This window comes from Engystomops pustulosus, chromosome 3 (assembly GCF_040894005.1).
Source record: "Engystomops pustulosus chromosome 3, aEngPut4.maternal, whole genome shotgun sequence".
Classification (NCBI taxonomy): Eukaryota; Metazoa; Chordata; class Amphibia; order Anura; family Leptodactylidae; genus Engystomops; species Engystomops pustulosus.
Genome location: NC_092413.1, coordinates 85148827 through 85165660, shown reverse-complemented (window position 1 = coordinate 85165660; position 16834 = coordinate 85148827). Strand labels below are relative to the sequence as shown.

General features: G+C 38.3%; 1 protein-coding gene across 1 annotated transcript in view; it reads left to right on the top strand.

Annotated features, from left to right (window-relative positions):
* PACRG (parkin coregulated) overlaps positions 1-14785 on the top strand; it is a 482604-nt gene extending 467819 nt beyond the window's left edge. Inside the window, exon 5 of the mRNA XM_072141304.1 lies at positions 14440-14785. Coding sequence (XP_071997405.1) covers positions 14440-14600 — 161 coding nt within the window. The 3' untranslated portion in view covers positions 14601-14785. The remainder of the gene's footprint in view (positions 1-14439) is intronic.
* The last annotated feature ends 2049 nt before the right edge of the window (positions 14786-16834 follow it).

Sequence of the window (16834 nt, the reverse complement as noted above, 5' to 3'; positions counted from 1 at the left end):
GTAATATTTTTTTTCTAATGACCACAATGTTACAGCTCTTAATAAAGATCAGTCTAGGAAAATATTATTAGGGTCTTTTCTGCTTCTCTTGAGGGGAATATCATATCATGGCAGGTTACATCTGTAATACTGAATGTAAATATCAAGTTTATTAGTGGCAGTATTGTTTGCTTCTATTACCGTATCTGCATAAACATTATAGAAATCGGCATTTCTATAAAATGTAGTAATCATATAGTGATTCTATTTGATTATTGCTTATATTATTTTCTGCCCTACATACTTCCACCTGTATACTGTAAGTAAGCTGCCATGGCCACGTAAACAGTAATGAAAATTAGTATGAACCCTTAATTGTACTGATCAGGGCAAAATAGTGCGCTGGAGCAGAGGGCATTATGCTGTGGCCATTAGTGGACATTTGAATATTTCAGCTATACAAATGCATCTCTTCTTACAGAATGAATCTATAGTGTTTAGTGATATACTTTCAAACATTCTGTTTATTACCAAACTACTGTATTTGTATAGACCTGTTTAAAGGGTAAATGAACATTGAGAAACATTTCTGATTGCATATCTCTAACTAAAGAGAAGCTAGTAATTTTGCTCAGCTATAGTAGAAGTTGTTTTGGAGGAAAAGGCCAGACATGTTTACCACAAAAGCAGACGGCCTGACAGGTGTTGTCTTGAAAGTTGTTAACCTCTTTATAAAACTGCTGCTAAAATATTATGGGGGCTTAAAATAAGTCTATGGGAGAATGTTTTGTCATTGTTTGTGCTAAAATGTATCCAGTCCCCTATCCAGTAGATATCCCCCTAGTATGTATTTAAAGAGAACAGTTACAGTCCCTAATGTCCTGCAGTTGGGGGACATAGCTTGGAAGAGGATACTCTGCCAGATTGACTGAGTATATATAACCTATTGTACCTCAAGGGAACTCCTTAAAGGAAATAAAGGCAGACTAGAGAAATACATACACATATAGTAGAATTGTCTAGCCACTGTCTAGGGTGCACTAACTGGGGATCTATATCTGTTGACAATAGAATTGGGATGATCCCATTTTTCCTGTTTCAATATTGTTTCCAGATTGACTGAGTGACCAAAAGAAGATGCTAATATGGGGATACTCTGCCAAAGACCATGATGAGCAGCTAGACCAAACATAGAAAGTGTAGCCACCCCTAACCCGGGCAATGTAACAGGGTTGAACAGCTCCTGGTCAACTGTTGAGGGCCTATCCAAGTCATAGGCTATCACCATTTAAGCCCTAGAAAATCCTTTAAAATTAGATTGAAGCATGACTAGTAATATTATTTTTTCTTTTATTAAAGATTTGTTATATATATATATATATATATATATATATATATATATATATATATTGCATACATTCATTCTGAAATATTCTTTTCTATTATCAAGAGGTGCTGACTGGCCACTTAAGCATTTTTTAAAGGAAAAGGTAGCAGTCCAGTTGTCAGATCCCCACTGGTCATATACTTATCCTGCGGTACCAAAAATACAGAAAAAGCTATACAACCAATTAAAGCCATAGGGCAGAAGATGCGCACCACATTCATAAAAGAGTTGGCAGGGGTACATTGATGAGTCCGAAGTGAGGGTAGGGCAGGAGGAGCAAAGCGGCAGCAGTTTGCTGCAACCTTCCTTCCGCACGTCAACCAGACTGACACATCATTGCACAGGATGTGAGAATATGCAAATGCCAACAAGGAAGAGGGCAATTGCCCATAGTGGAAATCATTTTTTAGCAGGATGCCTAAAAGATGCAGCGGTATGAAGGGAGATATGTGAGGGAAAAACAATATGGGGTTAATGTGAAAATAAATAATAATAATAATAACGATGCATGAAAAGTGAAAATGACTGTGTGTGGAATGTAAGGGAGGGGACAATACATATTCATGATGGTGATGTGAAGGGAAGTGTGTGAGAGATGAATGGGAGATGCTCTAAAAAACATGCGCTGGCTTTAAGAAAAAATATTGTAACGTGTGAAATTGGAGTCAGACGTGTAAAAAAAGAATGTGTGAGCAATAATAAAAAAAAGTGAAAAATAAAGTAGTGTGTGAAAAAGAAACAATGAAAAAATGATTATGAGTCATGCTGCAAAAAAGTAAAAACATTTAAAAAAAGACGCATTGGTTAGAGTAATTAAAAAAAAATATTAAAAAAAATATATATATATTTATATATATAATAAATGGACCACTGTCTATCGTTGCACTGCAATGTTTGGAATGTTAGGTAAGTGCATATACAAATAGTCATATTTATGCAGTTTATTGAGAGCTGGAGTACTAGCAGCAGAGGTAAACTTGAGTACATGATTGGGTATTAAAAATACCTAGTGCCTATATATATATATATATATATATATATATATATATATATATATATATATATATATATATATATAATGAAGAAAATTGGCAGCACTCCAAAGTTGTGAAGCAAAGTACCGGTTTATTCCAACATGTGCCAAAGCAGGCTTCCTCAAGCAGGCTCCAGGCCATAGGAGCCGTAACGTAGCTGTTTGGCACATGTTGGAATAAACAGGTACTTTGCTTCACAACTTTGGAGTGCTGCCACTTTTCTTCATCCTGCATTGAGAGGGACGTGCACCCAACCTATATCCTTTATTCAGAGTGCTGCTACAACCCTTTTTATTATATATATATATATATATATATAATCTCTTAATGAAAGATATACTGAATGGGGATCTCCGTACATCAGAGGTCATGAGTAAGGTTATAGAGAGATCTTCTTTGAAGCAAGGCTCAGATTGCAGCTGTCTGCACTATACCTGGCTCTTAGATAAATAGAGGACTTATGTTTCCAGTGCTGCCAGTACTTTAACCTTCATGAGCACAAGTGTTCAGTCTAGGGTCTCTGCATTCACAAAGCCCATCTCTAGAGACTTACACAATCCATCAGCCATTTCAGCTCTTTCATCTGTGGACTGGAAAGCATTCCGACCGCATGCAACTTCATGTTCCTATTAAATATTCTGATTGGAGAAGTGACCCTTCTCTTTCAGCTAACAAAAGGTACTAACAGGAAAAAAGACAGAACAAATATTAGATGTTTTAGAAGTGTGTTTAGTCAGTAGCTATTTGAGATTGCCATAGCACTAAGGAATTAGAAAACTGCAGCTCATAGCAATGCAAATGCACAGTGTTTCCACATTTCTCATAGGTAATGTGTCATTTAACCAAAGCCGTCAGTATTGATATGTAATGGATTACTTTGTCATAAATCAATATGGTTATAGGCTGACTTTGCAGAAGTTATAATATCTAAATTAGGAAAATAAAAAAAGGCTAAAATGGTGTAGAATATTAAAAATAGGCTATCCCTCTAAAATTACACCTCGTTTCATTTCCATGTTCCTTGCAACGTCCTATTTCTTGCTGCTTCTCGACTTCCAGTGCTTTGGATAAGTCAGGTCCCTGATTGGCCGAGTCACTGATTGGCCGAGTCACTCCCTGTGTGTCAAGTGGGGATATGACTTCTTTGTTTGCGAGCTTCAAAAGGAAAGTTTTTTCAGTATATGAGTATGTAATACCACCTTATGTACGATATGCTATATTAAAACTTTGGCCTCAAGTGCTGATCATTAGGACCAGTTTAACATAAGGTGTATTTATATTTGTATGCATATTACATGCATCATTCCTCATTGTGCGTATCTGTGTTGAGATCAGGCTTCTGTGGGGGCCCCACCATCAATTTAAGGGCTATGGGGCACATTTACCCATTCGAGGAGTTCACCGAAAGTGCATTGTACGACAATAATGCCCATCTGCTGCGATTCACTAAGATCGTGCACCTGATATCCTGCATGTGTCGCTTCCCCGCTCAGGTCCGACGGAGTTCACCTTCTTCTTCCTGGTGCATGTAACTGCACAATTGTGACACAATTTGAAAGTTAAATCCTACGCTCAGTCCGAATCAGTCTGATCGTCTAATGGCATTCCCCACAATTTGTGTCGCATGAAAGCCAGCACAGCCGCGCCACAATCTGATCGCGTGCAACAGAATCCCAGCACAGACACCTGTTAAATACCCGTCCAAGCCGTGCAATCCCCGAAAACAGCGGCAAGAGGCCCCATCTAGTAGTACATACATTTCCATGTAAAGATTTCTTTTTTGTTTTCACACCATTTGAAAGGTTGAACTTTCCAGTCTCATTGATGTAAAACAAGGGTCCTGAGATAAACTGAACATAGTTTAAAGTAAAGCTCCATTTCTGTCATTGACATAACCTAAATAACAGCACCATACCGCTACCATACAATTTTACCAGGTTGTTCAGCCATACAGTGCTGAAGTCATAGCTCCCAACAATTTTGCAATAATGATGTATAGTTTTGAAATATTGTGCACAAATAATTTTAATAATTTTGTCGAAGTTAAAGATCTAGGGCAGTAATCTAACAGGTTATTATGTGTACCTGCAGTTTCCCTATGCTTTACATTTGAGGTCTTACATCCTTAAAAGGCTGGTGAGTAATAGAACGTACCAGACTGTTTCAGGGTCACCCATATTGTACTTGCCCTTACCCTTACCCTAAATGTTCTCTATAGTCCATGGGAACTGAATGTCCATACAGTAATGAGTGCATGGCCCCCTAGATCCACTAGAAGCTAGCACAACAAGGGACATCAGAGGAAGTCCTAAGTCCTGCAGCCAGCAGATCAAGTCACCTCCAGTTCCGGTTCAATAAAGGTGAGGTGTTATGCCTGCTTTATTTAAGCACTCTGAGAGGTGGCAGTGCAGTGCGAATAGCTCCAGATGTGATTCCATTGTGACTCATTGGGGGTAATGTATTTTTCTTCCTTTATTTCTGTCTTTTTTGAGACCTTTGGTGCATTGTTATTTTTGCCCCTCTTTGGCAACATTTTGAATTGTCTGCCGGACATTTGTTTATCGTCACTAAGACACATTTATCTTCTATTCCAGAGGTACTAAATGTCGCAAATGACATTTATCACTTCAAATTGTTCAATATTTGAGACGTTTACTTAAGGAAAATTTAGAAAATGGAAAGAAATTACTTGAGACCTTTGTAACAAATGTCTCAATAAGAGGTCTGGAAAAAAAAACACATTAAACACAAGGAAAAGTGAGATTGATCAATTTCTAAAGTAGCAGACAAAAAAGATAAAAACTAGCCAAAACAAATAGAGATAAGATAAATTAACCCCACCGTTTTTTTTTTTTTCAAAGCACCCACTGACCAAGATCATATGGGACAATTTAAACCGGTAATTGGTTTAGTGTCCCAAATCAACCTGACAGGTTCCTTATAAGCTTAAAGCGGTATTCCCATTTTGGGAAATGAATGTTATTGTGATATAAGGAGCCGGCACCTGTGTGACCATGGTCAGATTTTTCCATGAGTTAATGAATGAATTTTCTTTGGCTATTGTACATATCCTGTGCTTTAGAGGGTCTTCCAATCGATGATTTGGGATAGACCAGCTGAGAAAGGGATTATCTCAGAGTAAAATAGCACAGCGAGCAAATAGTTGGCTGAGATGCAATACAAGGGTTACATGTCAATAATAGAAGTAAACTGGTTGTCCACTAAACTTGGTGGCACTTCTTGGCTCCCATTCTCTGGTTACTGGGGTCCCAGGTGTTGGTCCCCCGGTAATCAGACATTATAGTGGATAGAGTGCTTTTTTGCACAGTTGCAATGTATGGCTTCCCTTCCCATTCTTGGTGCCTTCTTAGATACCCGGTTACTCCACCAGGCAGAGTCTGGGTATGCAGTATACGGTCTGTGCATTCAGGTTATACTGAAATCAGCTTGGTTTACTTGTAGAAGAGCCAGCAGGGTTTGTGCGTGTAACATTATTCAGCCCTACTTTGTTTCATTATTGATCCTTCGTAGCTACACAAGCAATTTTGAAAGTTTTACCTTATTATTACAGCAATAAAACTGCTCAGCAACTCAGATAAAAATATCAATCCCTTTTACAATGATTTAATATATCATCAGCTGTTATTTGTCAGGGAAAACACACACACACAATGCCTTTGTTTTCTTATTAGGACTTCAATAAAAATGTGAAGTAGGCGAGGATTCTGTTTGATCCTGGCTAGTATTTCCAGGGAATGGAAAATAGTGATAACAGCTGTCATACTGGCTTGATTTCAATGTATTTGTTTCAGGAGCAAATCACAAGTGTATTTGTACTTGACTTGCATCATTCGTAAAACTTGTCCATGTGTTCCACCGTCACGCTGACATCTGACAGGGATTTTCAGAAATGTTTCTGCAAATAGCATTGTGTCTTGCGGTAGTTTATAGGGACATGACACAGTAGTTTTTAACCAGCGTCTATATATTTATTTATGCCATGTTCTCAACCTCTCTTTGTGATTCTGTATAGATGTACTGACTGCAGGAAATGTAACTGTGACAATAGTTAAAGGAGAAATATAGACTTTTATATGTCCTGTTTTTGTCTCGAGCTTCTTATCCGATAAAGACACTTTCCTAAGTAGAAACATTTCATGCAGCCTCACATTTAGGTCCCCATTTATCAAAACAGTGCAGTCTGTACTATGTGCAGTTTGTCTGTGGAGTGTACAGGGTGCCCCACAAATGTTGCCTTTATCAGTTATTTATTTGGCCGTGGACAACTTCAGATCTCTGATTGAGTATGGTCATGTAGGCAGGACATGTGTTATAATTTCCATGGGAGAGATGGAAAATCGTTCACTTTCATAACCATACCTGTATATCTTTTATTTTATATAAAAGTAAAAAACATAACACAAACCAAACATAATATACAATATATACAAAATATATACAATATCTTACCTGTTGGTCCAGCCACATTCACACCTTCACACCAAACCAATAAACAAAGACAAGCCACACCAACAAATAAACATAAATGACCATAAATATACATAAACCCACCCCACATCCTAACAATTCAGTCTCTATGAATATTTTTCTACCCGTATTTAGAAACCACACCTACAATAACTGATTTCGAATTTCATAAGTTATATATATCTACACTAGAGGAATTGGTACAGTAACCCAATTCAAACAAATAACTCATTGGGGGTATGTGGTCTATACACAGATTTGATCTCTCTGGCAACTGTTCCGGGTTATCTGCTTGACTCTACCTATTCAGTAATAGCAGATGGAAAATATACACATTCTATTCTGTAGTTTTTACCTGACAGATACAGTAACTGTAGATCCATGGCATGATTGCTAAGTCCTGAATGTACCTGGATTCCTTTGCTAGAGAAAAGGATTTGAGGGTTTGTGCAAACCCCACCAAAAAGTGAGTATTCTCTGGTGGTTCTAAATGCCATTGTTTTGGCAGCTAAAATTTTGTAAGAACGGTTTGGGAAGAATTACTAGAAAGTATTGGAGAATCAGGCGATCCAAACTTTATTAGACAAGCTGCTAGATTCTTGGGAATCTAATCTATCTATCTAATCCTATGATATGATACTACTTGTTCTATATATATATATAGCACTCTGCTCATAATCATAAAGGAAATTGTCAAAATATTGTAGGGCATAGGTGCAACAAGACCTATGCCCTTGTGTCACCATCATAGGCTCCCCATATTGATCTATTTGATGTTTCCCAGTGCCCCTGTTATATGCTTTGTAGTATGTGTGGTAGTTTGAAGTTATTGCTGCAACTTTTTCCATGGATGCATATTTCCAGTGTAAGTGGTTGCAACCTAAATCCCTTCACCTTATTCTAACAAATATTGTTTCACATATCACAGTGATGGCGGACCTATGGCACGGGTGCCAGAGGTGGCACTCAGAGCCCTTTCTGTGGGCACCCAGGTTGTTGCCCCAGGACAGAGTTTAGCAGATAGGACTGGAATCTTCCTGCTGCTCTCAATGCTCTTTTAAGATGACACGTCCTTGACTGATTAGAACGGCAGAAAGAGTGAGAAGGTGTGAACAGGGCCAGATTATCTTTAGAGGTCCCCTTGCTGGCCCCATGATTCTTCCAGTACAGAGATACCCTGGAGAGAAGCTATAATGATGTCTGTTATTTGCCCTCCTGCTTTCAACTATATTGGCCAATACGATTGAATGTTGTGGAAGAACAGGGAGAAATAAGTTACTGTTTAAATTGTCAAGTTGGCACTTGATGGTAAATAAGTGGGTTTTGGTTTTAGTTTGGGCACCCAGCCTTTAAAAGGTCGCCATCACTGACATATCTCATTGGCTGCTTCCGAATCAGTAGGCAATAGATGCACCTTAGTGTTAAAGATCCCAATGTAAGTGTTTCATGTAATACAAGAAAGAATATGTCTTGTTACATTAAAAATATCTCTTGTTGCATTTCTACTATGAAAGGAGTTCAGGCTTCAAATGCAGCTCATTATTTCGGGATAAGTAATGTAACCACATTCAGAGGGCAGGTATATTACAGAGAGTATCTGTGCATTACACAGAAACCATTCCGTCTCTGGATTGGCATCAAACATTATTCAATAGGGAATATACGCGAACATTGAATAAAGCCTTAATAGGGACATACCGGTGGCTCCGATGTCTTATGTAAAACGAATACATTTCCAGTTTCCTTTCATTAATTGCTATGGCTACAATCGGGCACCACTGGGTGCGTTTACACACACAATCAATGTTTGTAAGCCGTACTAAGCAGATTTTTGCATTTGAGAGCCCCTGTCTCGGCATGGAGCACCAATATAAAGTTACAGCTCGACCAAAGTCTCAGGAAAACCTTATGTATCAGTATCAATTTGCTTCAAAGTACAGATGATGACTGCATACTTAACATTAGGTGTTCTGAACAAATCAATGTGATTCATCTTTCTTGTCGAGACAGTCATTGTCTACTTTCACTGAATTCACCCCTAATTATCTTTGAGCTGGAATATTTGCTAATTTTGCTAGAGTGAGGAATAAGCAGTTATTGTACTTGGCAGGTGACTTTGGTGTGAAGATGATCATTTTAGTCAAATCACATCTTAGAGATCGTTTTATACTTGAAGGCAGAGAAAAGGAGGATTTGTAGTGGATAGTTGTTTCATAGAGCCCTGAGAAAATCCATAATAACAGCCCTACTGAATTGCTTCTATATAGAATGTAGCTTTCTTTGTATAAGGTTATATAATTTATCTGCCCGATCATATTTAGTGGAGGATTTACAAATATTTCTTTTATCAGTTATTGAGTTGGTAATAGCACGGCTTGGTATGGTGTGAGCCTTTAATACATATTATTCACTCTGACTCTAGCTCAGATGAAGCATCCGCAGCAATTCATTCAACAATGAATGAAAAATATAAAATCATATTCATCCTCATCAGACAATTTCTTTTCATGGCTTTGTGCAGGATCAAATGGCAGGTTACATAGGACCGGTTGGATTTCTATACATTGTAGATGCATAATGCATAATACAATGGGTAGTAGGAAAGTATAATAATGCCATATATTATGTGTGAAAATAAAATATGCAGTATTGTAAAGTATAACAGTAATTGCCCCAAAGCTTGTGAGCCTTATAGCTAAGCCCATGTCTGTTGACTGTTCTTTTATACATCCTCAGATAACCATTATTTTCTGACTGCTAAACAACCCTATAAAAAATAGCATGCTTGATAATATGTAGCCATGACTAAGAGCAGAAGGAAACTATGGAGACAGTCTGGGACCAGATTGAGCTCTGTCACTTGTAAAAGCCTCTGAGGGCATATCAGTAGTATCCCCTTACCAGTGTGCACTGTGTATTTCAATGCACAGATGCAATGGGGGTTATTTAGCATTGGTTTTGTTAGGCTTTTTGGCTTAAAAAAATCTTGAAAATGTTGCATTGAGGTTTCTTGGGACTTTTCACTATTTCCACAACTTCATTAATCTGGCTTGAACATAGAACTACGGCTAGTGCAATGCCGTGCAAAGCAAGATTTATGCCTGACATAGTAATTCCAGCCCAGGGATTTTTTTGATGCATTTTGTAAATTAAAAAAAAAAAAATTTAGACAGAAATTAGAGTATAAGAACATATATTAAAGGGCAAATCCATTTTTATGAATCTGATGGGCAGCGGAGCACCAAAGGAGCCTGCCTAATGATAAATAATGTATATGTTATATAGTATTATACCCGTGTGCAGGAAGTCCCTGTTTTAAGAACACCGAGCTTACAAACAACTCCTAGGTGGACCTCTTTGCCCAATGTAGCCTCTGGTGATGCTCTCTGAATGCTGATAATTTATCAATGGTGCCCAGGTACAACTGTACAGTGTCGCCTGTGAAGACGTTTTGTAAATACTTATTCCTTTGGTAACCCAACCTTTACAAAAATCCAATTGTCACAGGGACCAAAAAATTATTTGTCTGAAGTTACTTACAAAAATATACCTAACAACAGCTATGTTTGCATGTAGCAGCTGTGACTGCACTGCCATTCACAAATATCCTTACAGTTGCCCATTTTTCCAGTTTTCAGCATGTTATCTACAGTATAAGAAATGAGTCTTCCCTTACTGCTGTACGTAGATTCTCCCCTTGGCAGGCAGCAGTTGAATGTTTTCACTTCGCCTGTCAGTAGCTTAACATAATGGTTGATCTTTTATATTGTTTGTGGCCCTATAGGCAGTATAGCTATTTAATGGCCTAATAATACATTTAAATATATTTTTAGGGTGATGACCTTCCCACTGAAATGCTGATATTACGTATTTCTTAATGAAAACGTCTTTATTCGTTTCTGCCAGAGGAGAATTATCCTGTCATTGTGATGTGTTAACTTGTTTTAACAAAAGCTGCTATCCAGCCTACTTTGTTAAGAAACCTCAGCAATGTGATTATAAGGAATTATAGAGAAGTAAAAACCTGCATTGGCAGTGGATAGATTTGGCCAAGAAGTAGCGTGGGATTTAACATACCCCTTATTAAGCTAACTGCTAGGGCTAAAAATAAAGGCTGCTTGCTGCAACAAATAGAATAATGACCGATGATGTGTCACTTGTTACTGCATCAGTATTTTAACCTCTTAGTATATGGTTATTCTGAACAGGATTTTATATATACATTGTACTACATTGGTCACATGAAGAAAGACCACGGCACAGCGTGGTCAGTGAGTTCCTGCTGCAGCTGTTTAGGGCTTCTGCCCCGAGTTGAGGTCTTAGGGCATACTAGCCTCTTTTTCCTTGGTGGGATAAGCTTTACCAGAGACAGTTTTTAAGGTCCCATGGTGAACTGTGGCTTCATTTTCAGCCTCTTAATGTCTTGAGGTGTCACTCTCTTTGTCTTGTCATTTACACCACCATACTTTTACTTCTAGCTTTTTGTACAACAAACAGCATAGGGAAAGTATGCCTTTGCTCTTAACCATCACAAGCAATTATTGATGGTAAGAAAAACCCTTTAGTTATCTCTTAGATTGATTGGGCATTATTTTGATTTTATTCTTTCGTCAAACATTAATTAGCACTTTTGTGCTAATCATCCATACTCCTTTAGTATTCCCTTGTTTTTATCTAAATAAGATTAAAAGTTATATTTTATACACACCATTTATACTTACCGCATTACTCTATCCTATCGTTGAGTTGAGTGATCATCTCACTCAGTTATTGCACTTTTCTACATTGTACAAGACATTATATAGGCACTCTAAAATAGTAGTTGTGTTGCAGCCCTCTTAAGCTCAAAACCTGAACAGGAGAAAATTTGCATACAGTATATATAGTTATACGCTTGCTTAAACTTCCCTTATTTTCCCTTTGTCTCATTCCATTAAAAAACCTGAATAATAAGTACATTTCCTTCCGCAGGATATATTACCAAATTTTCAAATCTTTATTGATGCACATTTCAGGCCGTCTATATTTTGGCATAGACCTAACACTCAATAACTAAGATTCACGCTGTAATAAAATAAGACTTTGTATTGTATTTTTGAAATTTCTGAAACAAGTTGTGTATGCCACATCAGGTGCAAGCATTCACCTTAGGATAAACCATCAATATTTGATCCCTGGAGGATTACACAGGGTCCCAACACCAGCCGCAGCCTTGGCCGCTATTGAATATTGGCCCATTGCTCCATTCTCTATCAGTTTATCGGTCTGGGCACCAGATTTTGGCATCACATCAAATATTATATTAGCAACCTATGCTAAGAACATGCTAGATAACCCATAGCATCTCAATCATTCTATAAAATAGAAAACCTAATGAAAACAATCTCTATATAATATGATTGAAAAGTATACTTGTCAGTGCAACTTTTTTCACATGGGGTTAGAGTTAAAGGGGTATTCCAGGAATCCGCATAATTCATATACAAATGGGTACTCAAAATATAAGCATATATGTAATTAGTTATTTAAAATTTTGCTCCCCTTAGCAGAAAAAGCTGATGACATAGACTGTAATGAAGAATTAAAATGCTACTGGCCCTTTAATCAGTCCGTTAATTCCCTCCGTGCGGTCCGTTGCAGAGCAGACACAGGACAGAAGATGGCCGCTGGTCACATGTCCACATCACATGTCCTGCACCTGCCTGGGCAGGTCATGTGATCACCACTTTTTGGCTGTAGTCGGTTGGTTGCAGTGCATCCAGTATGGCCAGTGTTGTGGTGATGGCTGTTGCACATCATTACTATGGTAACAGAGCAAGAAAACCTGTTATATCATCACTGGGAGCAGAGCATAAGAGGTAGGAGGAGTTGTAGTGCTGTTCAGAGTAAGCTTCCTTCAGACAGCGTTTTTCATGCATATTAGAACAAAATCATAGAAGTGCACTGATATGATGGGGCAAGTACTTGTAAGTGGTTACTGTATTTTGCGTGTTTTTTATATGTTCCGAACAATTTTTGCCTCCAGTAGAAAGTTTTTGAAGCAATATATAATAAAGAAGTAGTACAGTTTGACATTATTTATAGTCACCATTGTACATGGCAATGCATGGACAGAGTTTGTGGATGTAAAATCTACACAATAAATAAAAGTAAATGCAAATTAAAGGCAGAATATGCTTCATAGCTCAATTGTTTTCTCTATATGATTAGTATTGATCCCCTGGTTGCCATTTTTAGTTGCAGGTCACTTTGAAAAACTTTGCTAAAGCACTTTAAATAATAAATAGTTCTTGTAAATTATGCAGACTTTAGTCCTGTAGACTAAACTGACAAGAGTCACTTGTTAAAGTAAATCAATAGTTTACACTCATAAAGTTTTCCTTCTTAACTTTTATCTGCTATTCCCCTTGCAAATTTTTGTTCAACAATGTGAAGTAAATTAAACAGAACAGAAGCGGGCATTGTATTAAGTCTATAAATTCCCTACATAACTCAGATTTATGGAAGACCTTTTAATATCCGTTAAGTTCCTCAATGAGCAAAAGTGAATTCTGCTTTTAAGAAATGTTATATATGATTTTAATAGTATGCAGGAACATGGAAAGGAATTTCTATTCCCTTTAAGGAATAATCGCAGTTCTCATTAGCTCCATGTGGTATTGATGATTTTTTTCTTGCATATAAAGTTATGGTATAATGTTATTAGTGATACTGTCTCTATAGTGGTGGGCATCATTTTATAACTGCAAACAGGAATTTCTTGTATCCTGACATTAATCTACAGACAGATGGATTGTAATAGTTATGTGTGGACCCTGAAGCCAAATGAGTCCCAAAAATTGCTTATTTAAGTAAATCAGAACTGTATATTATGGGGCACATTTACTTACATTCACTCTGCCGCGTTTCACTAAGCTCGTGCCCCCGATATCATGAATGTGTCGCTTCTCCGCTCAAGTCCAACAGAGTTCACCATCCTCTTCTTGGTGCATGTAAGTGCATTGTCTTGAGACACAATTTGAAAGTTAAATCCCGTGCCCAGTCCGAATCAGTCGGATCGTTTGATGGCACGCCCCCCTATTTGTGTCACGTCGAAGCCACCGCAGCTACGCCAAAAACCGATCGCTTTCGACACATTCTCAGCACAGACACCTGTTAAATAACAGTCCAAGCCATGCAAACCCCGAAAAAGGTGCAAAGTCCGACGAAAGTGAGTAGAGCAACCCTTAGCAAATGAGCCCCTAAGTGTGATTGTTGGGGGAGGGGGAAGCATTAGGGCTCAAGAGCTTGCATTTCTTTGTACGTGCAACAACCTATACATTTTGTTAGATTTTCTACAGCCCTTCTAGTAACTTATATGTCAGAAAGATTAAAAAGACTACTATTTGGGTAAATGTAATGTCATCAGCATTAATATGTTTACTTTTGCGCTTCATCATAGGAGTAGAAATTACTGTGGCAATTTGTAATAAAGTACTGTTATGTTTTCCTGCACTGTACATGAGAAATAACAAAAGACTGTGAACTAAAAGTGATCTCTTCTCCATGCAGTGAACTCTGGAGATGGCATTGACTACAGCCAGCAAAAACGGGAAAACATTGGAGACTTGATTCAAGAGACTCTAGAAGCCTTTGAGCGTCATGGAGGAGAAGATGCTTTCATCAATATAAAATACATGGTCCCCACCTATGAATCCTGTTTGCTAAACTAAAATGTCATAAGCAATTGGCCAGGAACGTCTGCTGTGTGCCCCCAAAACTGTATACATTTCTTCTGTTATTTATGACTTTCTTTCTTCACAGCTGCTAAAAAGGGATCTTGTGGCCATTTGACTGTTGGTACTATTGTGCACCAGGCTATGGAATACATAAACACTGACTGTTTCATACATCACAATGGTGTACTGTGCTTTTTTGTACCATGAAAGAATACCCTCTTTATGGTCGAGCTGCCTAAAAAGAGGCGCGCAGTTAAGACTTCACTTGTACAGACAATAAAACTATAATTTTCATATGCAGTTCAGCAATTGCTGCTCTGTCTTCTGTTGCCCTACGGGTGATGTCAGAGGTTTTAATGAGGGTTTGCTCTGACTGCTTAATAGGTGTTTGTCATGGAAAAGAACTAGCGGTTCAGCTGTGACTTTGCTGCAGCTGTGCAATATAGTGTCCTGTTGCATAGTATGTTATTTCATTATATACAGTGTATAAGGAGCATATTTTACATTACAAATACTTTAATAGAACATATTGCAGTTATGTTTCGTAATAGCACATGCATCAACATAATGGGGTACATTTACTAAGGGTCGCGTGGTGCACTTTTGTTGGACCGTGAGCGTTCTTCTAGGAAAAATGGCTTGCACAGGTATTTAAGAAGTGTCTGTGCAGCGATTGTGTTACATGCCATATGTTAAAGGTGCACCACAAAAAAGATGGTGAACTCTGTCGGACCTGAGCGGGGAAGCGACAAATTCAAGATTTCTGGCGCACGATCATAGGGAATCGCCGCATGCAGGATTATAGTCGGACAATGCTCTAGTGACCTTGTAAGTAAATGTGCCCAAATATGTACAGACTGCCTATCTATATTATCTATGTGGAAACGCATGGAATTGCTAACTGTGTGGCAGGAACCATCAATGTATCTATAATGTAGGGCTTCCATCAGGGCAATAATGAGTGGTTTCATTTTCATACGTCCTAAGTTTTTAGAGCAAAGGTTGCTGTAGAAATGTGCCTGCAACTACCCCACTATGATGTTAGAATATAACCTAGAAAATCTGGCTGACTCTTTACCATATCTGTTTCACACAGTTAAAAACATAAATCTAGTTACCATATATTCAAGGCTGACTTTGCACTTGGGCAATACACATTTGGTACATTTTAACCCCTTTGCACACCATGACGTACTATAACGTCATAGTGCTCCAGGAGATGTATGGAGAGAGCTCACAGCCTGAGCTCTCTCTATACATGGCTGCTCTAACTGCTGTAGATGGTGCTGACATGGATAGCAGCAGTCAACCTGTTAAGTGTTGCAGTCAACCCGATCTCAGCACCTAACCCTCATTGGAGGGTGCAGATTGTTTGCCAGTATATGAAATGATGGATCTGATTTACACAAAATGCATTAAATAAGCAGGGGAAAAAGAAGGACACAGTTAAAGAGAGCCCGTCAGGCAAAATAACCCCCCTAAACTAAATATATTTTCATAAACTGCCATTAGAGAGCATTGCCTCTATCCCTTCATTGTCCCTCTACATGCCTGTAAACCTAAGCAATGAGGTCCTAAAGCTGTATGCAAATGACCTGTGAAATGTCCAATGAAGCATTAGCATATTCAAGCTGTCCACTCTAGTCATGAGTGGGAGGCACAGCCACATCCCCAGTGCATGACTGACAGCCTGTATAATGGAGTGAGGCTGTATAATGATGTGCTTCCTGGTGCTGGTGGCCACGCCCCCTGCTGCCTGTGTGTGCATGTGTGTGTGTTTAGGAGAGATACAGCAGCTCCAGGCAGCCATGTTATAGCAGAACATGTCAGGTACATGTGTAGCTGATGTCTGTGTCTCTGTGTATTAGGAGGATGCAGCATGTCAGCAGATACAGACACTAGCAATGCTTTACTATACATTAGACACAGACATGAGCAGGGGGAGGAAAGGGGAGGGGGAACAGGGGTGACATCACTGCCTCTGACCATGTGACCTCATTTACATAATAAAAATTGATGATTTTACAATGGTTAATGTATGAAATGACTAGATAAAGGCTGGGATGGGATCCTTGTGAGCTGCTCCAACAGGAAGAGGTGACAGGACTAGTGACACAGACCTGATGACAGGTGTCCTTTAAGGTTTGCTTAAATTAAGTATATTACATCATTTACTGTTCTGCACTATTGATTTACACAAATTTGTAGTTCTTAAAAAATCTGTTTCC